Below are 26,730 nucleotides of genomic sequence, written 5' to 3' on the forward strand. Positions count from 1 at the left end.
GCATAAAAAAATACTCAATTAACTGCCCCCTAACAAAAGCTTGCCCCCTGTAATGCCCTCTTTTAGGGGGAATTTTAGCCGTGATCTCACCAAAAAAGCTCAACAACTTTTTGGGACCCCCATAACAAAAAACGTGGCTACGCCCATGAGGGGGATGCTAATCAAGTCTGCAGATGACACCAAACCGGGAGGGGTAGCTAATGCCACAGAAGACAGAATCAGGATTCAAAATGACTTTAACAGATTGGAGAACTGGGTCTAAACTAACAAAATGAATTTTAGTAGGGACAAATGTAAGGTTCTGCACTTAGCCAGAAAGAACCAATGCACAAATATAAGATGGGGGACACTTGGCTTACTAGTAGTACATGTGAAAAGGATCTTGGGGTCTTAGTGGACCACCACCAATAGTGTGATGCTTCAATAGAAGTATAGTATCCAGATCAAGGGAAGTAATAGTACTATTCTCTTCTGCCTTGGTCACACCACACCTAGAATTCTGGGCACCACAAGGGATATTGACAAGCTGGAACATGTGCAGAGGAAGGTAACTAATATGATCAAGTGCCTGGAAACCAAGCCTTATGAGGAATGGTTGAAGGAGCTGGGTATGTTTAGCTGGAAAAGAGGAGAGTGAGAGAAGATATGATAGCCATCTTCAAATATCTAAAGAGCTGTCACATGGAAGATAGAGCAAGCTTGTTTTCTCATGCTCTGGATTGTAGGACTCGAACCAATGGCTTCAAATTACAATAAAGGAGATTCCAACTTAACATCAGGAAGAGCTGTTTGACAGTAGGAGCTGTTTGACAGTGGAGCGGTCTCCCTTGGGAGGTTGTGAACTCTCCTTCATTGGAGGTTTCTAAGCAGAGGTTGGATGTCTATGGATGCTTTAGTTGAGATTCCTGTATTGCAGGGGGTTGGACTAGATGACCATTGGGGTCCCTTCCAACTCTACGATTTTCTAATAATATAACCTAGAGGCATTTGCATTATTCAGAAGTTCATATAAACATTGTAGTTTACATGGTCAAAGAAGCATATGGACTAAACAAAATTGAAATGAAAGGAGCTGTGAAGAATTCTACTCTAGCAATAAAATTCTTTTAAATACCTTGTCAAAAGATTTGACATGTGGAGTTTATAACATTCGACAGTGAAAGTGGTAACCCTCTCCATACATCAGAAATAAAGATTAAATAAACCTTTAGCACAAAATGATTTCAATGTAGTGTTTATTATGTGAAATTTCAATGGTGGATCTATTTTTAAATACTGTTCTGCAGAGGATTTGTTCCAGCATGATCTCTTCTCATGCTGAAATTCTTGAAAATGCTTCACCAGAAGCAATTGATGCTGATGAAAGGGAAAGAGAGGAATCTATAAAGATAGCAATTGAATGGATAAATGAATCACTGAATGAAATGTTCATAGGCCTTCAACCTACTGACCAGCATAAAGCTGATGAACTTCTAGGGTAAGTTTCACATATTTATTCTGCATGTTATATAGCAATTCATTTCTTTTGAAAATCCATTATGTTGCACTTACAAGACTGTAATTCAGGCTGCAATTCTATACTTGAGAGTAAGCCCTTTTGGACTCAGTGGGACTTACTTTTGAGCAGACTTGTATTGGATTGTACTTGTGCTTACCAGCATGTGGCATACTTGAGGATTTGAAATGGCTGTTCTTCAACCATAACAGTCTGGTGGTCTGGAGGCAGATTATGATAGAGTTTAAGCTTAGTCTGTAAATAAAATTATCATCTACCTTGGAGGATACCAGCCTGGAACCCATGAAAAACTTTACTGTGTCAGAGCCTGCTGCCATTTTATTTTAAATAAAAAAGTAAGTCTCTAAGCCCTCCTAGAAAGTTAAGCAAAATGTGCAGGTACCCTTCTAAGCAATTTTAGTGAAATGATTACTCATGGGCTAAAACCACTGATAGCTAGGAGTAAAATTAGAGCTGTGATAGATGAGTTGCTTGGACACCAGGCAATGGGAATACCTTGGGTCCGAAAGAGTTGCTGTTTCCCTTTCATGTACTTTATCTGCTTCTGCCTTATTTTCTAATAGTCCTTAGAATCTCCATAGTTTGCCCTTCCTTTTTACCTAGCAACCAGGAAACATCTTTCCCGTGCTGGGTTTCTCTGAGTTCATGTACTCCCTAGAAGTTATTTTCTGCAAATATAAACTACACGGTAAGTGTGAGTGGGGAGGTTAAAGACCCCCCCCCTGGCAAATACAAAATACCTCTCTAATTTTGTGTTATGTGTTTTATCAGAAATGTATTACTATTTATAGAAGTGAAGGTAACAAATTTCAGTGTACCCTGACTTGCGTGTGTCAAGAAGTTTCTTGAAGTACTAAAGCAACCAGCGGTTACTGCGCTTCCTTTTATTACAGTGAATATTTTGCAAAGAAAGCAGAAGCAGATGAAGAAAGAAGGGAAGCTGAAAAGGAGAAAGAGAAAGAAATCCAGGAAGCAGAGGCTTCCGGTGCTTCAGCTGCTCCAGCTCCTTCTGGAAAAAAAAAGCCAAACAAAGCAGGTTATAGAATAGACCTTGTATCTATAAAGTAGATAGCATCCCGGTCTATTTAGCAAATGGGTATCATGGCTCTCAGGCTTGTATCCAATGAAGTTGTCCCGTTCTTACAACTTCTGGTTGTGTAATGGAACTTCCCCTCCGTCTTCTCTTCCTACATGTCCCTTGCCCACCCACCCACCCACCCAAATCTTTCTCTGGAGGGTTGGCGGAACTCCCAGAACAGATTTGGGAGGCCACCTGGGGAGGAGAGCACGGTGAAGTTCTATTCTGCAAGTAGGAGTCCTTTCTGGGATAAAGACCCACATTTACTTTCTTACCTAAGCTTATGGAAGGGAAGGTAGTTCAAAGCATGCTTCTGCTATCACATTTTTATGAAATGTTATTGAAATGTTATCAATGTTGCATTTTTATTGTTTTTGAGTAAGCCACATTATTATAGGAAGGGGTATAAAATGAAATGAAATGAAATAAATAAATAAATAAATACTTTTGCATATAACCTGTTATGCTTTCCTGGATTCTCCACCCTTCAACATATCCCCATATCACTCTGCATACTGGACTTAATGATCCCAAGTAAAGTCATGGCAGTTGTAGAGTGAGGTGTGGGTGGGTGGCTTGCTTGCCTTTGTTGCTATGTGATGCTTCAAAATGGGAATCACACAGGCAAAACAAAAGAAAAAGATTGGGAAACACTTGATCTGGATACCTGGCTCTCTTTTCTTGGGCAATGCCTTATCTGAGTATCAGACTGCATTATTTGTCTTGACATGTGAATGTGCACTCCGTTGTCTCATGTTGATTTGTTCATTTTATTAGGAATCAGTTTAATAGAGGAACATGGAACAGCACACCTGCTGTGAAGTTTATGTTTGTTTAATGGGATCTGATCTGGCAGGGCAGGAAAACAGCACAGTGGAAGGGGGCTAGGGTGTCTCCTAGCCACACCCTTTGGCTTTAAATTGAACTGCTAGCTGATCTAGTTGCCAGCCAGGGCCATGCCACTTGTTATCTGTAACGTTCAGTAACGTTCCACTAATGGAAACAACATCCAGATCATACTGACCCCTTGAGAGCAAGAGTCTTAAGGATGCAACACCCATTGACTGTTTAACTCGAGGGAAATGTGTCGAATGTTTCTCCTCTTATTGGCTTTTTGCATAATTGCAGTGACCTGTTCATGATAAGAAGAAAGTGTTCTTATTCGTATACTCTTTAACATTTCATATCTTTCATGATTCTCGCAGTGTTTTTTGTCTGACAGTACTCACCAGTATGGAGTACCATCACCCCTTTTGTAGCAGCTCATGACAGCCATTTTATGCCAGCATCCATGGCATTTTTATGAAGATTATGAGTACTGGCACCCCATTTTGTACCAAAAACACTGCTCAGAGTTAAATTTGCTTAAAAGTAGTACTGTAGCAGAAGTTTGTATTGCTGCATTTGCCTCACTGATAATTTTAATTGTCATTCTTGATTTCTTAGCAAATATAACAAAATCATTTTTACTTTTCTGGGAGAAAATATTTAATTACTGGAATTTCAGTAGTCTCAATAGAAGCCGTTATAGAGAAGTTGAACTTCTGAAGAGTAGAATTTGTCATTTTATGGAGAATAAAGGTGATTTTTGAGAAACTTTGGAGAACAGCCTGTTGCTTCATGCCTGACACCTCACTCATAATGCACTCATTGCTGTGCATTCCAGACCTAAGGAAGATCAAATATATGATGTGCTTCAAATATATGATGTGCTTCAAACACTTAAGTTGGGTGTCTGCATAGAGTTCCATAGCTGCACTTGACAGCTTTCATGTTCTGCTGTTCGAAAGTTCTGTTAAGTGCTTGGATTAAAAGGTCAGGTTTTCAAAGGCACTCAGCACCCACAACTAGTGCTGGATTTTCAAAAGATGCCAGCTCCTATTTTAGAGTCAAAGCAAGCCATTGGATGATAAGAATTTGAGGACTTGAGGACATAAATGTCACAGTGGGAGTTTATGGTTGCTAAGCTCTTTGCTTCAAAAATCCAGCCATTATTAAGGTGTCCAAGTGAGAGCCAAGTAATTTTCAAAATCTACTCTGGGTTCTTAAGTTTTGTGCATATAAAACGCTCTTTGGAAAGTCTGGATCTAAGGGTGCTGGTAGATGAAGGGCATAATAATAAGCAATGGAAGAGAAAAGGAAATAAAATAGAAGGGTTCTATCCGAGACTGAAACAAGCCTTCATTGCAGAGGTCAAAATATCAGATTCTTATGTCTAAGAACAGATGTGATTTAAGCCTAAAGGTTAGGTGTGACAGCATGGGTTATAGCCTTCATCATGAGAGGGAAAGAAGGCAAGCCAACCAGCCAAACCAACCCCACCTTCCTCTCACCATTGCCACTGTGGATGACGTTTATTCTTCTCTGACTCCTCTGACTCCCTGACTAAACAACAGCTTCAACTTTCTGTTGGACCACTTTAAGTGGTCCAGCTCCTGTCTATATTGGGAGGAGTGGTATTTAATTAATTGGTTTATAAACTGCTCCTATATTCAGTAGTGTGGAAATGGTGTAGTGAAATAAATATAAAGCAGATAAAAAAACATAAATTTTATTTATTGAAAACTGCAGACATATACTAATTTGGGACGGGCTGGGTGAAAAGTTTTTGACATGACAACATGGAGGCTTGTTTCCCATCTGTGGAAGATGAATTCCAGACAACTGGTGCCACAGTTCTCAGAGCATGTGCCTAAGTAACAGCATGGTTTACATGCTTTGCTATAAACACCAACAGATCTCTATTCCCAGATCTAAGTGACCAGCATGGGATGTAGGGGGGAGAGGTGGTTTCTTAGATGCAGAACTGCACTGGCAATTACTGTTTCCACAGCTGTTGTATTCTGGGTCAAAGCACGTGTCTGCGGAGCACACATAAGCCTGCCCTGTTCTGCCCCCATTCCTCCCTCTTCTGGGTGCAAAAGACCTGTGCGTCAGCAGTTGAGTGCTAATTGGACATGCGTAAATGGTCGCCACCTGTATAGGGATTCTTATACCAGTAGCAAAGTCGTGAATGTAGCTTGGTAGCAAATTGGCAGGGGTGAGTTGAATAACAAGGTCTCAGACCAAATTCCCTGCTCCCGAATAAGCTATGCTTTTATTAAAGGTATCAAGTTAAACACTTTTGGGGGAAATTATTTTAGAAAAAAAGTTAATTTTACAGTTTAATTCAAGCCCCTTTTCTTTCTTGCAACTCTTCAACTTTTATATGGAATATTTTAACTACCCCCCCATTGAGGACAAGAGTCTTGGTTAGGTTTCTGTTTCTCCTTAATTACCAGGTTCCCATGCAAAACTTCCCGAATTAGTATCCCTTGCATGTTTCACCTTCTCAACATAAAGGGCAACCATTTTACAGCCTAGTTACAAACAAAATGCTTCAAAGTCCTGTTCCATAACAACAGGAGATTAGTGTTAGAAAGTTCGTTAGAAGAAGTGTCTTAATATAAGGGGTTAAGATGGCAGTCCTCAAAACACCTATCTCTGGAGCAGTGTCTTTGACGCCAATAGAATAAGAAGTCCAGATTCTTTGTTTTAATTGACTTCATAGCCATATTTTACTTAACCCTATGATGTTGATATTGTCAATAGAAAACTATAAACATGTTTTTGTTTTCTCAGCAAAGAAGTTGTCTGTGCTGGAGAAGCCAATCCCTCCTGCAGAACCCACGGAACCTGTAGTTATGGGTAGCATGGCTATTGGGTGTACATCTCTTGCTTTTGCAAAGACTGCTGCGACTCTTCGTGACATGCCTTTGTACTTACATATCGCTTTGCTGAAACACGATCAGGTACTTGTTTGGATTTAAGCATCCAGAATTCTCACTCAAGATAGGAATAAGAAGTAATCCAGACATACGTGCAGCCTAAGTTCTGTGGAACCTTTTGCTCAATATTGATGTGGTTTGTATCACAACCATATTCTAGTACATTTATTATACAAGTATGACTTACCGTATTTTTCGCCCTATAGGACGCACCGGCCCATAGGACGCACCTAGGGTTTTTTTTTGGGGGGGGAATAAAGGGGAAAAAAATTATTCCCCCCCCAGCCGCAGATATCTGCCCGAAGCGCGGGGTGCTTTGCTTCAGCGCGCCCCGCGCTCCGTGCAGCAGGCTGCTATCCACAGCCTAGGGAGCCCTGCGGGAACTCCCGCGGGCTCCCCAGGCTTGTGGATAGCTTCCTGAAGCCTGGAGAGCGAGAGGGGTCGGTGCACACCGACCCCTCTCGCTTTGCATGCTTCAGCGAAAGCCTGCATTCGCCCCATAGGACGCACACAGATTTCCCCTTCATTTTTGGAGGGGAAAAAGTGCGTCCTATAGGGCGAAAAATACGGTAGCTCTGTGCTCTTTCTTCCACCAGAATCCATAGTAATGGCCATAATGAATCTGGCAGATATCTCTGTGCTAGAGCGAGGGCTTAGTCATCACCTGGTGTATTGCTGTGCAAATTTGTGCCCTTGGTCACTAAAATGCAACTGTCACATTTTGTGACATATCAATTAATTCCTTTGGTTTTAATTCTAAAGGTGTCCAGGTAGTCGATGCTGCCCCATGCTTACTGTGCTTGCTTAATTTAATAATGTGCTGTTGACCAGCAAGTAAGCCTCCCAGAGAACTGCATGGGATGGGATGGTATGTAAATGCCGAAATTAAGTAAATAAATAATATGGAGCAATCAAGCTGCATCTACAGTTCCAGCAGTCCATAGTATTTGGGGGGCATATGTAATCATCTTTCTGTTCTGGATAATTTGCAAAGTGAAGCCTAAAGAAGTTCCCACATGACTTTTTCCACTTTAGGAATCGCCTAAAGAACTGGCTTTGCCACTTCCAATGGCAACAGTTTTGAGTTGTGGAAAATCATCACCTGGAAAACTGAATCTATTGAAAGAAGTGATGGTTATACCTCCACACTGGTTACCAGTTAAACAGGTACCATGTGCAACTGTTTTCCCTTTTGTTTATAATAAATCACAATATTAAAAACCACTTGGTCATATTTTAATCAACCTGTAAGAAGTTAATTGCTTTTTTATGGCGTAATCCAATTTCGCGTTCCCTACGCTTATACCTGCTGTCTTCAATTGGAGTAAGAGTGAACAGGGTGTAGGATTGAAGCCTTACTGCCTCACTACTTGTTACAATTGTGGCATAATTTCTAATGATGTGGGGTTACAAGTATTAAATACCAGGCATTAGGTGGGAAGAGGGCATTTTCCTCAGGAATAAAGTATGTGGTTTCAGTCTACTCTCTCCAGTTGTGATAAAGGTGAAAATCATCCACTCCATGTAGCAATTAGCACAAGGAAAAAGTCTCATTGGTGTCTCTGTGCTTGGTATTATTATTATTATTATTATTATTATTATTATATGATTGCTAAACACATCATTAATGTAACATGTTATTAGGTCCTTAAACATAACAAAACATTTCTGAAGAAATAAAATAATATTTGTGCAGTAGCACCTTAGAGACCAACTAAGTTTGTTCTTGGTATAAGCTTTCGTGTGCATGCACACTTTCTTCAGATACCTCATGTGCATGCACACGAAAGCTTATGCCCAGAACAAACTTAGTTGGTCTCTAAGGTGCTACTGCACAAATACTTTTTTATTTATTTCGACTGCATCAGACCAACACGGCCACCTACCTGAATCTAAAACATTTCTGAGTTGGTTATAAGTATATGGAGGAATCATGCATATGGAAGTGTGTAATAAATGGCTGTGCTTTTAATGCACAACACCCCATTCATTTACCGTATTTTTCGCCCTATAGGACGCTCCGGCCCATAGGACGCACCTATTTTTTTGGGGGGGGAAATCAAGGGAAAAAATTTGATTTCCCCCCAGGTTTGCGCAGCCATCCCCAAACTAGAAGAGGGAGACGGAGCACTTCGTCTCCCTCTTCTGCCTTCAGGGACAGCTTGGCCCGCTATCCCGCGAGCTTGTGGGGCTGGAGGGGGGAGAAGCAGGCTTGCTTCTCCCCCCGCCAGCCTCCAGATCAGGTCGGGGAATAGCGGGATGGCGGCGCTTCGCCATCCCCCTATCCCCCGAGCTTGTGGGGCTGGCGGGGGGAGAAGCAGGCTTGCTTCTCCCACCCCCAGCCTCCAGATCGGGTCGGGGAATAGCGGGATGGCGGCGCTTCGCCATCCCGCTATTCCCCGAGCTTGTGGGGCTGGCGGGGGGGAGAAGCAGGCTTGCTTCTCCCCCCCCCCCCAGCCTCCAGATCACGTCGGGGAATAGCGGGATGGCGGCGCTTCGCCATCCCCCTATCCCCCGAGCTTGTGGGGCTGGCGGGGGGAGAAGCAGGCTTGCTTCTCCCCCCCCCAGCCTCCAGATCACGTCGGGGAATAGCGGGATGGCGGCGCTTCGCCATCCCGCTATTCCCCGAGCTTGTGGGGCTGGCGGGGGGGAGAAGCAGGCTTGCTTCTCCCCCCCCCCAGCCTCCAGATCACGTCGGGGAATAGCGGGATGGCGGCGCTTCGCCATCCCCCTATCCCCCGAGCTTGTGGGGCTGGCGGGTTTAGAAGCAGGCTTGCTTCTCCCCCCCCCCAGCCTCCAGATCACGTCGGGGAATAGCGGGATGGCGGCGCTTCGCCATTCCGCTATTCCCCGAGCTTGTGGGGCTGGCGGGGGGGGGAGAAGCAGGCTTGCTTCTCCCCCCCCCAGCCTTCAGATCACGTCGGGGAATAGCGGGATGGTGGCGCTCCGCCATCCCCCTATCCCCCGAGCTTGTGGGGCTGGCGGGGGGGGGGAGAAGCAGGCTTGCTTCTCCCCCCCCAGCCTTCAGATCACGTTGGGGAATAGCGGGATGACGGCGCTTCGCCATCCCCCTATCCCCCGAGCTTGTGGGGCTGGCGGGGGGGAGAAGCAGGCTTGCTTCTCCCACCCCCAGCCTCCAGATCGGGTCGGGGAATAGCGGGATGGCGGCGCTTCGCCATCCCGCTATTCCCCGAGCTTGTGGGGCTGGCGGGGGGGGGAGAAGCAGGCTTGCTTCTCCCCCCCCCAGCCTTCAGATCACGTCGGGGAATAGCGGGATGGCGGCGCTTCGCCATCCCCCTATCCCCCGAGCTTGTGGGGCTGGCGGGGGGGAGAAGCAGGCTTGCTTCTCCCCCCCCCAGCCTTCAGATCACGTCGGGGAATAGCGGGATGGCGGCGCTTCGCCATCCCCCTATCCCCCGAGCTTGTGGGGCTGGCGGGGGGGAGAAGCAGGCTTGCTTCTCCCCCCCCCAGCCTCCCATCAGGTCGGGGAATAGCGGGGTGGCGGCGCTGCGCCTCCCCGCTGTCCCCAGCTTTTGGGTGCAGGCTGCTGCCCGCAAGCCTTGCGAGCCCGGGGGACATCCCGCCAGGCTTGCAAGGCTTGCGGATAGCTTCCTGAAGCCTGGAGAGGGAGAGGGGTCGGTGCGCACGGACCCCTCTCGCTCTCCAGGCTTCAGCGAAAGCCTGCATTCGCCCCATAGGACGCACCCAGATTTCCCCTTCATTTTTGGAGGGGGGAAAGTGCGTCCTATAGGGCGAAAAATACGGTACATCTGGGAAGTTGCTCGTGGATGTGTCTCTTGTGAGTAATATTGACAATGGAAAGATATAGCAGAGTTCTGTGTTATAGTAGGCATTTCATTTTCACAAAATGAGACATCACATTCCTATAGAACGAATGAGTTATTCTCCTGAAAGGTCATTATTATGATGATTCCAAATACCTTGAATATAAGTTTTAAAATTTCACTTTCATAGATTAATGTTTTTGTCAAATCACCTTCCCAGGTAATGTTTGTTCAATCCCACCTCTCAGATTAAGGATGTATAATGGTACACTCATGGATAGAACAACTGAGAGCAATGAAGTGGGTGAGAGGGGAAAGAGATTTAATTAGATATGGTAATCTTCATTTGAATCAAGTGGGAATTGGCATAGATCCCCAATTACCAGTTCCTAAATGGGGGAAAAAATGGTTAAAGTAAATGTTTCATTCTATTGCACAACATCATGTGTGTGAGCAAAATTAACTCAGGTCTAATTGCATGTTGGCACAGTTGATTATAATCTGGTATCCTCTTCAAAGTCAAGGCACAACTCAAAGTCTTGTGAACCACGCTGAGATCTTTTGATGAAGGGTGGTATATAAATCTAAATAATAATAATAATAATAATAATAATAATAATAATAATAATAATAAAATAAAAAAAAAATAAGTGAAAGACAAGGCCATTTTTTCAAGGACATGGAGCTTGAATGATAATACCTGAATAAAGCAGTATTATTTCAGAAGTTAGTAGGCGCCTGGCTAATACTCTTCGCTGGTTGTGGTCCACATACCCTGCCTACCATTCAAAGTGTTCTTTATGCTCATACTTGCTTTCCCTCCTGCTAATACCTGGATTTACTTACTTGGCAGGATTTGAGATACACTTAATCCCCCACAGAACATTGCCACTGGTGTTGCGGTTTCTCCAAAACTTCTCATGCAACCTGGAACATGTCTATTAAAGTGAATAGCTGCAGTTTAATGAGCATACTAGTAACTGATCAGAAGGGCGGTGGTTCGAAGCCCCGGGACGGGGTGAGCTCCCGTTGCTCGATCCCTGCTCCTGCCAACCTAGCAGTTCGAAAGCACGTCAAAGTGCAAGTAGATAAATAGGTACCGCTCCGGCGGGAAGGTAAACGGCGTTTCCGTGCGCTGCTCTGGTTCGCCAGAAGCGGCTTAGCCCTGCTGGCCACATGACCTGGAAGCTGTACGCCGGCTCCCTCGGCCAATAAAGCGAGATGAGCGCCACAACCCCAGAGTTGCTCACGACTGGACCTAACAGTCAGGGGTCCCTTTACCTTTACCTAGTAACTTTTGGAAAAGGTCACTTGTTTTCAGAATGTAATTGTTGTGAGCCTGGCTACTTTGGGACGGGTGGCAGTTGCTGTTAGAGGAAGAGGAGAGTGCAAGCATGTCAACAGCATGGAGTGGACAAAAGGGGTGTGATGCCACGAGCTCCATTGCCCCTGGCTCCCCGTCAAGCCCTTACAAACAGGGATGGAATTCCCTAGCAATGGGGGAAGGCATCAACCAGTCAGGAGGGCTGTTGGACAGCTGGAGGAGTCAGAGGGTCTGACCTATGACCTCTCACAGACTCAGTGCTGTCTGCACTACTGGGAACAGGCCCCTGCCCCATTTGGAGGAGTGTGTGCCACCAGTCTCATTGGGAGAGAGGCTTGTGTCACAAGTGACCATGTCTCACTTTTAGAAGCTGGTGGAGGGCTGTGCCCCCCCCTTTAAAGACTTAGTCATGAACTTTTAGGCTTGCCTTTGGTGATCTGCAGCTGTAGTGTGGCCTAAATTGCTGTAAGCCTTGAATAAAGCTTACTTACACACATACTGTCACTGAGTTTGGGATGGGAGCCAGGGCAATTACTTTTAATAGGGGGAAAAATTGTGGTTCTGTGGGATTTTTTTATTTTTATTTTGCAGGGTGTAGAAAGATGTGTGGATATTCAGAGAGAAGTAATGAAGTTGCTGAGTCAAACTACTAACGTGGTAAGATAAGTTATAAATTAATCATTTTTGTATTTTCAGGAGTGTGTGTGTGTTTTTATGTATATGTTTATGTGTATGTTTGTGTGCATATATACCTTGCTTTACAGAAGGTATACACAAGTCCAGTCTGTTGCCCTGGTTGACAAGTTAACTTTTCAAGTAAAAGCCACCAGAAGTAAATCAAACCCATTATCTTTTTATACAGTATGGCAACCATTTATTTCATTTATGCACCAGGAAGACCAAACAAGAAAGCCACCTCAAACTCATGGGAACTTATGGAGAGTCCCATTTATTTAGGGACTCAAGTTACTATTGTGTCTATTTTTCACATTTCTATGCAGGTGCCAGGTCGTCTATTAATTTTTTTCTCAATAGAATGAACGATTAGCTGCTTTTGCATTGGCTTACGGTTCACGTTTATTTATTGACACATATCTGTTACTTGCTGTGACAAATACAACCTCTCCAGATGCTCTCAGGATGTGGTGTCCTATTATATATGTCATTTATATTTCATGTGCCTAAATTCTGAAAAAAGTCATTAATGTGCTTCATTTTGTTTGCTGTAAATAATCTGTTCAAAATCAGGGAGGTTTATTCATAGTGATGTTTTGGATATCTGTTGTCAGTTTGCAATAAATACATTCTGTTTCAAACTCTGTGTTCTGTACTATAACCAACCTTTATCTTGGATAGTATCTTTGAAGCTATTACAGTATTTAAAAGAAGACTAATTTTTGGGTTACTATTTTTCCTGAATATATAATGTTGGTGTTTCTAAACAATTTTTTAAAACCTTTGTAACAGCCTAGTTCTGTGGGAGAAGGTAAAAAGACTTCACGGGATGCTGCAAAAAAAGCTCCGGTAAGAAAAAATAACAATACAGTTTTCAACCTGAGGAGTGGATTATTGCAGAAAACAGTTGTTAGAATCATAAGGTGATAGGTTTATTAGCAAGTGTGATGGCCCTTGATGTATTGAGACTTGTGTACCATTATTTGTTGGGAGGGATTTATATTATACTATATTGTGAATAGAAAAAGAAGATTGCTTTCCATCAATCAGCCTTTCTGACATAATTATATCAACCATTAGAAGCTCAGGTTTGTAGGAATTCCTACTGCACTTCACACTGATTGAAGAAGGAAATGGAGGCACACACTGTCTCTTAAACCTGGAACCAATGTTACTCATGTGATGATGGCAGCATAGTGCTCAAATAAGTCATGCTGGTTTTGTCTCTAGATCCTGTTACTTGGATCTGTATCAGTCCACGGGTTGCAATTTCCTAGGTATTCTAGTGACTCAAAATGTGGTGCATCCACTGCCTATGAGCTAGGTTCAGTCATGTGTTCAAAAGCAGAATATGAAACCATCCAGTACCGGTAAGAGTTACTTATTTTTGATAGCCAAATTGGAAGCCCAATTTGGATAGGAATGATTTTTTTAAAATTATTTATTATAAGAGCATTCCTAAAACAACCAATTCAATAAAAATATCATAGTGATGCACACTACAATAATTAAAACATCATAAAATTATAAAAAGCATAAAATGTAGAACATGTATTTTATTAATTAGACTGGGAGTTAGCAGTGCCCCTGTGAGGATTTATGTATGAACAAATATGGGTTATGTAGGTTGGATGGTGAGGAGCGGATGCTCTCCAGGGTAGGGAGAGAAGAGCAGGTAAATTTAAGTGGAAATTTTTACGTGTACAATTGCATTTTAAAAATGTTTTCTCTGTAATACTCTTAGATTTAATGTTTAATAAATGATTACATTAAATGGATGTATTTTTATTTAAACCGTTGCTAAAAACCATTTTTATAAGGTAAGAGAGGAAACTAAATAAATATTGTGTGAAAAATATAGTGTGAAAAATAAAAAATATAGCGGATCATATTTAACATTGGTTCTGCTCAGAGTTAGACCCATTGAAATGAATGAACATGACTAACTTAGCACTATTAATTCCAGTGGGTCTACTCTAAGTAGCACATACTTGCACATAACTGATAATTACATAGACTTTTCTTACAACAACAACAACAACAACAACAAAATTTTTATTTATACCCCGCCCTCCCAGGCCAGAACCAGGCTCAGGGCAGCTAACACCAATAAAATTACAATAAAACGTAATAGGAAAGAAAACAACAACAACAACAACAATAATTAAAATACGGGTTAAAATACAATTTAAATGTTTGAAATGCTATTATATTGGCTGTTTATAGTAAATTGGCAATAAGTAATTTAAACTAAAACGTAAGTTTTGAAAGTATAAAAGAAACGCATGAAACAAGGTTATAATTTGCTGATATTTTTATTGTTAAGAATGCATTGCGAGGGAGATGTGGGGAAGTCCGATAGTAGACTGAAACGAGCTTTGAAATGATCAATTTCTCTTTTCTCTTCTTTCTTTTCTTTGTAACTGATTTTTTTTTGTGTAAATTGATTGAATATTTTCTATCTAAAAAAAAAGCAATAAAAATATATATAAAAAAATAAAAAAAATAAAATACAATTTAAAAAGCAGCCTCATTTTAGCAGTAGCCCATAAATCAAAACCATAAGGGGAGGGAAATATAAGGGTCAGACTGAGTCCAAACCAAAGACCAGGTGGAACAGCTCTGTCTTGCAGGCCCTGCGGAAAAATGTCAAGTCCCGCAGGGCCCTGGTCTCTTGTGACAGAGTGTTCCAACAAGTCGGTGCCAATACTGAAAAGGCCCTGGCCCTAGTTGAGACCAATCTAACCACCTTGCGGCTCAGGACCTCCAGAGTGTTGTTATTTGTGGACTTTAAGGTCCTCCGCAAGGCATACCAGGAGAGGCGGTCCTGTAGGTATGAAGGTCCTAGGCAGCATAGGGCTTTAAAGGTCAAAACCAGCACCTTAAACCTGACCCTGTACTCCACCAGAAGCCAGTGCAGCTGGTAAAGCACTGGATGAATGTGATCCTGTGGCAAGGACCCCATAAGGAGCCTCGCCGTGGCATTCTGCACCTGCTAGAGTTTCTGGGTCAGCTTCAAGGGCAGCCCCACATAGAGCTGATTTAGTAGGATTGGGGGATGAGACAAATAAGCATGCATATAATTGCAGCCTTTTGGGTTGATATTCTTAGGATTTTACAACAACTGTGGTTGGTGGTAGGATTCTGCCAACAGCTTCAGTGTTACATTGTTTGCATTCTAGGGCCAAGATGGCTTCTATTTCTATTGTCATTGGCACAAATTGCCCACTTTTAAATTGACTTCAGTGGAAGAGTTTGGCACATGGTTAAATCTTTCCCACTGAATCAGATTAATTATGCTTCATTTTAAGTGAATCATGCCCATTACTTGTGTTTCATATTTTATTAAACTTCATAGGAATATTGCATCATTTGGAAGCAACAGAGTTGTTTCATCCTGTTTCTTTTGTTTAATTGCCTAAAGACTACAATATATTTCTATTTTCTCCCTTTTCAACTTTGTGGAAGTATGTCAAATCTGAATGTATGAAACAGCATGCTTGGAAATAGTATTGTTATGTGTCATCTGTTCATAGAAACTGGGAACATTAGCCAGGCCATCTGCAAGAAGCTGGTTGCCTTCATGTAGATGCTGATAATTTATATACAGTTGATGCACATACAAAATAATAATCCAATCATAAACTGAATTATAAAATAGCTATACAGGGAGAGAATGTTCTATCTGGCTAGGTTGTAGGACAGTATGGTACCTATATAATGCAGCAGGGGATGGTCTTGGGGGTCTTATTCGGAGTTTGGCAGAATACTTCTTGTACATGACTATATGAAATTAATACCAGTGTTTTTAAATTCATTTACAGTCTCCTGTTCTTAAAAAGATGTCTCACTTAGGCTGCCTGGTAACAGGGTTTGAAAGTCTTGAACAACCTCTGGCTTTGATCCAGTCTGCTTGTACACACCTTTCCTTGGAACTAGGAATAGATGTATATTTGGGAATAAATTGTGCTGCTCATGAACTAATTGACTGTGTAAGCATAAATTTTTGGTATCTTTATTTTCAACGTTCTTTTGTCCTTTTCAGTAACTCTTCCTCTCTCCCCATAGGGGATCTATCAAGGGGGTGGGCTCTGTAAAGGGAAGGAAGTCGATCAACAGACTTCATTCATGCAAAAGACCAGTGGCTCCTTTGCGGCACCTCAATGTTTCTAATTATTGTACTTTATTCCTATCATTATCTATTAAAAAGAAAAGTGAGCACCTTCAACTCTGATAGTGATTTTTACCTTTCAGTATTTTTAATTTTAGTCTAAGGGAAAATATGAAGTGATACTTGGAACATTCAAGAGCCCTGATGAAATGGTGGATGTGTATGTGGACCTAATTCGTAAATTCCCATCTATTATGACATTAATAGATCCACTGAGGAAAGAGGTAGGAGCTTTCTCTCTCTTTGTTTTGGTATTTTTATCACTGTCCTCGGGGAGAACCCAACAATAAAAGAAACACATAAAACGTGCTTAAACTTTGGGAAGGATATGTTTTATAGAAAAGAGGAAGTCATAGAGGAAAGAAAATTTCACTGAGCTTCATTCCTCAGCATTGTGGCCCCGATCCAATTAAAGTTAGACACACTTCAGTCCTACTGAAATCAATGTGACAGAATTTTGACTAAGATGACAATCCTGTATCGGGATATGTCTGAGTAGACAAGAATAGCATTTTGTTGTAACTTAAGATCCATTATAATGCTTAATTCCCATTGATACCTAACTTTAGATGGCTGGGGGCCTGTTTGAACGAAATGTATGAGATTCATGCATCATATTAAAGTCTCGTTTTCAGAGAATGATTGCAAAACACAGCAGCACAATTAACTAGGACGAGAATATTTGCCACATTTCTGTGTTCAACTATTTGATATTTTAACTCTATACAGTATATTGTTGACGTATTTTGTTGTGAACTATCTTAGAAGGATTTGTACCCTGAAAAGAGGGCTATAAGTGACTATAATAAATAAATATATTAAAGTAAAAATCAGTGGCAATGCCATTACCTTGAATTAAGTCTACCTCAGTAAACTTAAGACATTTAATAGATATATGCTTATAGATACAAGTATCGCTCTCTACCAACTGAGCTATCCCAGGTCACATGACAACATAGATTGCCATCAGAGCCCAAATGGCCAAAGAATAGGCAAGTAGTTTAGAGCCTCAAAGTTTTAAATTTGTGATAGTAACTTAAAGTCAACATTTGTCACCTATTGTTGGAAAGTTATAGTAGTTTCATTCTAGATATCTGCTAGTTCTGTATGCAAATTGAAATTGAAAAGTTGACCATGCACTTGTACCATTGTAGGAGCTAAAGTGAGTGTATTTTGAGTGTATTTATGAGGGAGAGGAAACCATCAGAAACAGACATGCTGCAGTGCCTACATGTTTTCTGCAGTCTCTCCACACTCATGAGAAAAGCTGTGTGCTCTGGAGCTTTCCTCTTCCTCCTGTGAGGCTGGTAGAAGTGAGTAAGGAGAAAAGAGAAATAAACTTGGACATCACCCCTGTCCTTGATCCTCGATTGGACTGTCAGACAGTCTAGTTGCCAGCTAACTGCTATAAAATAGGATAAATGCTTTCATATCTGAGCAAGACTGAACAACCAAATATAACTGCCTCCAGTCCCCTCTTAATGCAGGCCATTAAAATCCAGACAAAACTAAGAGGTCTTACAATAGTTCTGGGAAGACAATCAGGCTGTGATTTTGGCAAGTCTCCAAAAGGAGAGAATTCTGTAATTGTGGAGCAGCCATTAAGAAGCGGTACATGCCCATGGCATACAGATTGTATACTGAGAAAATGTTTTGTCAGTCTTTCTCAGAAATCATAGTGGAGACATACGAGAGAGGATGGAAATACATATCTTGCTGCTTTAGAATTACTGGCAAAATATTGGTAAAATATACTAGTTTCCGTTGTAGAGGTATGGATAAGGAAATGTTGGCAGACAAAGCATAATGGATAACATTGATTTCCTTTAGACCTAAATGAGACGGGAAAATTCACTCTATTGATTTCTTTTTAAAAATCAGCCTTCTGTTGCAAACTGTAATAGGAATAAAACTGTTACACATAAATATAAACACATTTACTTTTTTTTTAAAAAAAAGATAAAGTGTTGTGAAGTACATTGGGGGGGATGTGAAACAGGAAACATTACATATGGTTAAATATATAACTATTAATTCTGCGTTACTGTCATATAAAAATGCATTGTTTTGAAATAAATTGTTCTCTTTTGTGTATAAAAAAATGTAACAAGAACAAATTTAAATATAGGGAAGATGGCAGGGTTTTTTTTTCCTATTAGGAACAAAGATGACTATGGCTTTACCACATTCATCTGTTTACTTGATGCCTCTCTGGGTATTGAAAAGGAAAGGAAAATAAATGGCTAAATAAATAGCACAATATAGTCCTGTGAGCTTCCAGTACCACAATGAATGTTGATGGCTTAGAGATAAACTACCTTTCTTATTGTCTGAAGAGGGAATTCAGAGTTTACATTGAATGCCAGAGACTGCCTTTGCTGTTACCTTTGTTGGATGGGAACACGCTGTTGCTCAGTAATAGCTATGCTAAAGTCTGTAGGCAGCTTCCCATACACCTTCCAGCCAAGTGGGAAAGGGAAAAGAAAAGGTCCAACGCAGAAATGGGGACCGCTTTTCAGCCCGAGAGCTGCATGTCCCCGTGGGCAACCTTCCAGGGACTGTGTGCCAAGGATGAACAGGGCCAAAAGTGGGGGAAGCAATGACTTAACATTTGTATGGTTGGGTCCGTATCAGTCTGACAAAATTCAGCGGATTATATGCACAGCACACATATACACACTTTCCATCCTCAGACCTGCAAGTAACATCAGAGTTAAAGAATACATTTCAGCAAAACAAGATCCCTCAAGGGCACAGAGCAGGGCCAGTGGGGGGCAGGGTCTGGCCTGTAAAGAGGGTGTGTGACTTTTGGAGAACCCTCACATCCCACCTTCCTGTATAGCAATCAAATATATGGCGGTGGTTATAATTATTTCATTCACGAAGTGATTTGCAATATAATAAAAACATAGAGAAAACAGTTACATGTGTAAAATCATGTTTAAGATACACACACACCGAGTATATATATTTATAGTTTAAAACAAAAACAGCACATACTCAATTCAAACCCACGACCAACTGGGATAAATATCTGATTAGAAGGGTTGACTGTTCACCAGTTGGCTGGTGCTGATGGGAATTGAACTCCAGCAACATCTGGAGGGTCCCTTGTTGGCTATCCCAGCTATATGAAGTAGCGAGGGAAGAATGGGAACCCCAAAATGCATATTTTGGGTTCCTATTCCAAGCAGGTTAGAGCCTTGGACAGAAGCACTTCTGTAGGGTTGCAGGTATTAGTTGTGGGGGCCCATTTGTCTTCTCTAAAACAGCACATACTGAAGTTTATACTGAAAATACAGAGTATCCATCTGGTTTCTAGCATTAACTTCTGAAATTCTTAATCTGTTATTTTGCTATTTGTATAGGACTGCCAGCAGTGGATCACATTACGCAACACGTTGGGATCTAAATGCTATATTTTTGCAGAAGAATTGTGCAAGAGTGTATCTAAACTTATGGAGAACCACAACACACCAAAATGCAGTGGTCTCGTCCTAAAATATACCAATGAAGCTAAAATTTCTGACCTCTGTAAAATAACTCAGCTTTTAGATGGTGAGGAAAGAACAGAATTAAAATGAAGTATACACTATAGGTTTGCCTATACGATCTGTAAAAGGATGTAACATGTTATACTTAAATACAGTAATTGACAGTGTTAGAAATGCTTATTAGACATAATTGGCTCTCATCATGGCACAACAATAGAGTTGTGGGCTCATGTTCAAAATATATTAAATGAATTCTTGGAATACAGTTCCGCTCAAAGTGCTGTATAGAGCCAGGGTAACAGGGCGTATCTCTCATATGAATCGTTTCTGTTGTATATTTCTATGGACATTTTACAAGTTTTCAAAATGTAACAAAGCTGCTGAAATAAATGAACTCTAAGCTTCAGAATTTAATTTATACTAGCTAGAGAAGTGGTTTCCCCCCTTTCTTCTTTAATCTGCAGCTATATTTTGTATAAGTTTAGATTAAATTAAATGCCTCAGTGCCTCACTTTTGTCTTGAATATGCTACCAAAATGATATGTTCAGTCATTAGTAGTTGTAGAAAGTGACAGAGCAAGTATTTCAGCTGTTATACAGAATGCCCACAATCCAACACTGAGTTAAATGAGTTCAAGCCCTTTTAAATAAGTGAGCTTAAATTCTCAAAACTCAAATGGATTATGAACCATGGATTTAACAGAACAAGAGAAGACATAGAAAAAAAGAAGAAGAAAACTATTGTAATAGCCAAAGGCAAACAATGGAAAACAGATAGTCTTTTGGCCGGATAGAGAAATGAAGAAACAAAAAGCACTTTTCATTTCCATCCTATACAGGTCGAAAGCGCATTTCCATTTTAGGCAGTCCAGATGGAGAGACTTCTGATGACAGTCTTGTAGACCTGGCAAGTAAAGTAGCGAAAGCTGTTCAATTGCTCAAATACTGCTTTTTATCTTGATGTGGCCCACAGTAGAAATGTTGTCTGTAGTTGAAACACAGGTAACCTTTTAGAAAATTGGCTTTTTTGAGAGAGTCGCCTTTTAAAGAGAGTTAATCTTTGAACTATAAGGGGGGCGGAGATGCACAACAGTGGGCAATGGTAGCACAGTGAAAATATGTATTGTCTCTTGCTGACATTTTAAGGAAAAGTTAAGCAAATTATTCAAAACATAGAGCACTGACAGTATTTCTTGAATAACAGGTCTTAATGGACTCAGGCTAGTCTCTTTGTGTTAAAGCATAATTGCATAGAGGATGTCACTAAAAATTGGCCACTTATTTAAAATTAATGTGTGAATTTTAGTCCACCCCCCTCCCAGTCACCCTACCCTGCCTCCTGCTGTCTCCTGAGCTTCCAATTCCCTTCCTTTCAGCACTGTACTGTTTTCCTGACTCTCAGCTCAATGTGGTTTCCCTTTCCTCTTCTCTGGCTTGGATAGCTCTTTCTCCCTACCTATCCCACCAATGCTAGAGCTTGCATGAAATTCCCTCCCAACAGAGTTTTTCCTTTGACTCATCGCAGCCAAGGTATTTGTTAAAATGCCATGCCTTACTCTTACTCTATGACCTTACAGCAGTCCAGTCAATGACCTGTTTACATGAAGGTCATGGGGTTTACATGTAGGAAGCAAAAAATTAACCAGAAGCCAAATTTTAGCACAGCATTACAAAGCAAACACTCACTGTCCTGTGAAATAAATGTTCTGGCCATACATATGGCAGTGTTACAAACACAAGAATAAATGCTGAATTGTAGGCCTCCACATAGAGATGAGAAATATGAATGTTACATAATTGAAGTCTGCTTCTAAGTCACCCAAGTTATGTAAATAGCAGGAAAGGGGATTCATTTTTCCCCTCAACGCTGAAGGTTTAAAATGGTAATTTTTTTGTTTAAGGCTGTTGGACTGAGAACTAGGTTCATCAAGTTGGGAGGTCTTTCACGTGGCGAGAGGGTCGCCAAATACAACCGTCTTCTTGCAATAGAGGAAGAACTCGGCAAGAATGGAAGACTTGGTAAAAAAACAACCCCTTTCTTTCATTGTTTTCGGTGTTTAATGAATAAGAATACAAAGATTGGAAAAGGAGTGATTGAAAACACTCTGCAGGAGGGAAGGAGAATCAAAAGACTATAAATAAGCACTTGCAGAAAACAGGATGACATTTGCCACAAAGTACATTGTCCTTATAATGAGTTGTCTGTTTACCTGAATGTTAAAATAAGACATCCTTTAGGCACAGCCTACAACAAGCTTTTCATGAGCAGAATTAATTGGTTGGAATCTTCAAGGCCAATGGAGAACATTTCTAATGTTATTGGGAATTTTTTTTGTTCACACAGAATTTTAGCTGGAGGCAGGCATGTTGCAGATGATGCTTTGGAAATTGTTCTGTAGCATTCCATATAAAGATGCAGAAATATAGCTGTGTGAAAAAGCTACATGGCAGCTTCATATAGAATATCATATGTGGTAGCAGTCCTGGTAAGGGACCTGCTTGGTGATAGGTCAGAGGCTTTGAACCCAGAGGTTCCAGGTTCAATCTGTGGCATGTCTGACTAAAAGGAGATAGCATGTACCTCGGGTTGAATGTGCTTCAGGTTGATCGCTTTTGGGTTGTGCTCCACGGCAACCCAGAAGTAACGGAACACGTTACTTCCGGGTTTCGCCACTCGTGCGTGTGCAGACGCTCAAAATGACATCACACACATGCACAGAAGCGACAAAACGCGCCGCGCCGATGCGCCGTCATGTCTTACATTCCATTCAGGATGCGAACGGGGCTCTGGAACAGATCCCATTTGCATCCTGAGGTACCACTGTAATGGGAAAGGTCTTTTCCTGAGACCCTGGAAAGAGCAATTGCATGGACAAATGATCGGGCACCGTGTACGACAGCTTCCTATGTTCCAGTTCATTCTGCCAGTGGCATCAATCCAAATGAAAAACGTATTTCCTTGTATATTTCCCATGGCATGTCATTGAAATTTTACACTTGTCAGCTGTTCCCTAAGCTGTGCAAAATCTATGGGCACAATCCCTATGCAGGAATCCCCAAATGGCATAGCCGAGGCCCGGTTTTACCGCTTTCTTTCTTTGTGCATACACACGGATGCAGGCACTGTGCCAAGCCATTACAGGGAATGAGTGTATGTGCGCATAACTCCATAGCCTCTCTTATAAGCTAAGGAACATGAGTTTGATGTTCACATTCCTTCAGCAGAGTGAGGAGGGCTGGATGAATATACAAGGAGTACATATGCTTCCCATCTCCTAGATTGACCTGAAACAACTTGGATGTCGCCTGTTTAAATACACGTATGCAAAGAACTATGCTGTATTCACAGATTCAGAGATGTAGTAGAATAGAATTGTTTACAAATGGAATAACTGTCCATGCTTCTACAGAGTCGGCATAGTGTATTTGCTAGGAGTGTGAGCTGTGAGGCAAGAAGGCCTGGCATTACACTGCACGTGACTTAACAGTGCAATTCTACATCTGTACTCCTAGTTAAGTATGTCCAGGATCCCAGCCATACCAATTTAATCTCCATAGGTAGAAGCCTGCTAAAGTTAAGCACTTTTAAATCACATTGCTTTTGCTGAAAGACTTTTGTAAATACTGTATGTGGGTTTTTAAAAAAATACTCAAGATACAAATATTCCATTTCAGGTGAAAGAGAGGATCATGAATTTGTTGATTATACTGAAGAGGAGGAAGAAGAGGAGGAGGAAGAACAACTTGAGTCTCCTGATATTACTGCAAGGACAGAGCGCTCTGCTACATAGAAAGTGATGTTTCAGGCTTGACTTTTTTGGCCCAGAACTGACCCCTGAATTCTTCATTTTGAGGCCAACAACATGTTCCTACAGGACTATCACAATGGGGCAAGAGTTGGCATGACACAGTCAGTCCTTTGGTTTTATTTTCCTTTAAAATGTTTATATTTCTGCTATGCATCCTTTAACACAGCTTAATGGGAATTTACCATAAGGAATAACAGTTGTTTGTTCTATAAAGATATGACGGCGCTCTGTGTAGGACAGAAGGACCACAGAATCCATGAGCAATGCATGCTTTACTAGTCTGTTACTCCATTTATGAATGTATTTTTTTAATGCAGTGTTCACTTTGGAGTCCTTTTCCCCAAAGCATAATAATAATAATAATAAAATTTAAAATGTTTGCCATAATTTTGTTTTAGGACATTAATTTTCACACACAATTTTAAAGACCACTTTGCCAAGCTGATTTTCCTTTCCAATAACAGTGTCAGCAGTCAAAGTATAATTCAGGTTTAAATATCTCTGAAGTAAAATTCTCTGAAAGTTTGAATAGATCAGGGGTGAGGAAACGGACTCAGAGCCGAATGTGGACACCCAAGCTTCTTTATTTGGCCTTTGAGACTCTTTCCAGGCCACATGCCTCACCAGTCCTGCTCTGTACTCTCCCTCAAGTCCTTTTGCCTGGCTTGACTATATATGCTTGAACTATAATGCCTTTTGCATGCCTGACGTGGCAGGAATATACCCTGTTGTACAAAGCAAAAGTCACATCCATTACTCTGCTCATTTTTGGCTCTAACCCCACCCACCACCACTGCCCATTGTCTGAAAAACATGTCCCAGCCCTGGAGTCTACAGTGGTCGTTTTCAAATGCAATGAGTAACCTTCTCAGCAAATGCTTCCCATTCAACAGAAGACCTCTATCTTTGCACACAAAGAATGCATATTTTGATTTGACTCCTTCCACGGATATTAATTGGTATGATATAACCTGTATACAGAAGAGTTTCATTCATATATACATACATATGACCTTGACTGGGCTGGCTTTCATTACTGACTGTGAACCCTGTGCTTTTTCTGGGGCTGTCTGTCTTAATGACCCGTCTTTGATTCCTGTATCTTACGGCCAGTCACCAGTTTTGCTACATGACAGACTAAAAACAGATGTACCAGGCTACCCCTGTCTTAAAGCTGGAAAGAACAACAAAATGCCACAATTTCTGGGAAAAAAGTCAAAAACCTTTTTTAATAAGCAGCATTAAAAAGATAAATAATTTATATCATAGTATAACAAATAATTTAACTAGAAAGAAATACATTTTTCATTTTTTTGCATATTCTCCTGTAAGAATTCAAGGAAAAATACATTTAGAAATTGTCGTATGAAATTCATTGTAATCAAACTGATATCTAAGTGCAAAAGCAATTAGTAGGAAACAAAACCTACTGAAGGGCAAGTTCATGGAAAGCAAATGGACATGTTTCCCCATATTTATGAAACAGTTAACTGATTAGATCGATCCCATTATTTGCTTAACAAACATGCAAAATAAAAATAAAAATTACGCACACAGTTACCACACTAACAATGCAATCCTAAATGTATCTACTTAGGGCAGGTCTCGACCAATACATTTTGCTGCCTGAGGCAGTGCAAGCAAATTGTGCACCTTTGGTCATGGTGCATATGTACCTTAGGCTGGTCAAGTTACTTTGACATCTGAGGCAGAAAATCCCACAACCACCTCTTCCTGGGAGTAAAAACACATTAATAAATTAAATAATTATTTGCTGTCCTCTCATGGCATCCAAAATCTGCCAGAGGCTGCTGCTTCACTGTGCCTAATGGTAGGGCTGGCCCTGACTCGGACAGTGGGGCTTTCTCCCAGGGAAGTGTGTATAGGATTATAGCTTTTAATGATTTTGCTTTTCGGGAGATAAGCATTGAACAACTACTATAAAGCCAAGCTAACAAACCAAACACATTCATCATTTAATCCTAATTACTGATCATTGTCTCCTATCATTAAAATCTCACAGTGCATTCAAGAACATTGCTACCCAATTTCAAACTAACATTAAATTGCTCAAGTGTTTTTTTAAAGGAGAAAGTCCTGACCGCACCTGTCCACTGTAGTGTAAAAAGTATGTTGATTTTGGAAACGTGAAAACTGTGTAAAAAGCACATTTGTCACTGTCTTCACTGGGAAATGAGTGATGCCATAATTGTGCTATGTAAGCTATTTCACTTAGTTAAAAAAAACCCCAACAAAAACAACCCCATGATGTTTTGACAGGCTATTGTTTTCAGGTGTCATTTTACAGTAGAATAAAAGCCTAATGCTGATTCACTGAAGAACTGCAACATATATAGCAGGCACGTCCAACTCCCAAGAGACTGCGATATACTCCTAGTATAAAAAACAACAACTGGCAGTGATCTACCCATTGTCATTGGAGGGAGGAGGAGCATGCATGGGGTGGGTGGGTGGGTGGGTTGCCCAAAGTTGTTGAGCTTTTTTGGGGGGAGGATTGCAGAGCTTTTGGGGATGATCTCGCAATCTACCAGGATCAGCCAGGGATCTACCGGTAGATCATGATCTACTTGTTGGACATGCCATAATCTACTGGTTGGACATGGTGCTTTGTGGCCATGTACATGTTGGTTTACAAGTAAATATTCTTTAAGCAGCACAGCACATGCAAATGTTTATTAATCTCCTCACTGGAGGGGTGCAATGGAGAAAGGAATTTTGGTGGTCTCCATATGAGATTCTATTACTCTGCTCTTAAGCCTTTTAAAACAGACAGAAGCTGCTACCTATACTTGATCCTAAATACTATACCTACATTTATTAAATATGGAGCTACAAGAGAAGGTCAGCTCAATACAAGATTTCTATAGACTTGGTCTTGTGAAATGATTCAGCTGCTTGCAGCTCCATGTACATGTTACTCATGCGTAAGGCATACTCTAGTACAGACCAGAGCATTTTTAAGAACTGTGCATTGAGTGTGGTTGTCAGTACAAACATACATAATTTTATTTGTATGCTGCCTTTCCACAGTTCTGACCATACTCAAGGCACCTTACAACATGAAAAAATGTAACAAAAGGAGTGACAAAC

The 26,730-nt window shown here is 41.1% G+C and overlaps 1 protein-coding gene across 6 annotated transcripts in view; it reads left to right on the forward strand.

The window, feature by feature from the left end:
• ENO4 (enolase 4) overlaps positions 1-25,868 on the forward strand; it is a 29,929-nt gene extending 4,061 nt beyond the window's left edge. For 3 of the 6 annotated variants that reach the window (XM_082222672.1, XM_082222676.1, XM_082222675.1), the window contains exons 3-14: positions 1,287-1,477; positions 2,410-2,552; positions 6,216-6,385; positions 7,397-7,528; positions 12,062-12,127; positions 12,938-12,994; positions 15,970-16,137; positions 16,415-16,540; positions 19,685-19,874; positions 20,650-20,717; positions 21,712-21,829; positions 23,486-25,868. In XM_082222672.1, coding sequence (XP_082078798.1) covers positions 1,287-1,477; positions 2,410-2,552; positions 6,216-6,385; positions 7,397-7,528; positions 12,062-12,127; positions 12,938-12,994; positions 15,970-16,137; positions 16,415-16,540; positions 19,685-19,874; positions 20,650-20,717; positions 21,712-21,829; positions 23,486-23,601 — 1,545 coding nt within the window. In that variant the 3' untranslated portion in view covers positions 23,602-25,868. The remainder of the gene's footprint in view (positions 1-1,286; positions 1,478-2,409; positions 2,553-6,215; positions 6,386-7,396; positions 7,529-12,061; positions 12,128-12,937; positions 12,995-15,969; positions 16,138-16,414; positions 16,541-19,684; positions 19,875-20,649; positions 20,718-21,711; positions 21,830-23,485) is intronic. The other 3 variants (XR_014219848.1, XM_082222673.1, XM_082222674.1) reach the window with 3 other exon arrangements.
• The last annotated feature ends 862 nt before the right edge of the window (positions 25,869-26,730 follow it).

The sequence above is a fragment of the Podarcis vaucheri genome, assembly GCF_965113315.1.
Source record: "Podarcis vaucheri genome assembly, chromosome: 5".
Lineage (NCBI taxonomy): Eukaryota > Metazoa > Chordata > Lepidosauria > Squamata > Lacertidae > Podarcis > Podarcis vaucheri.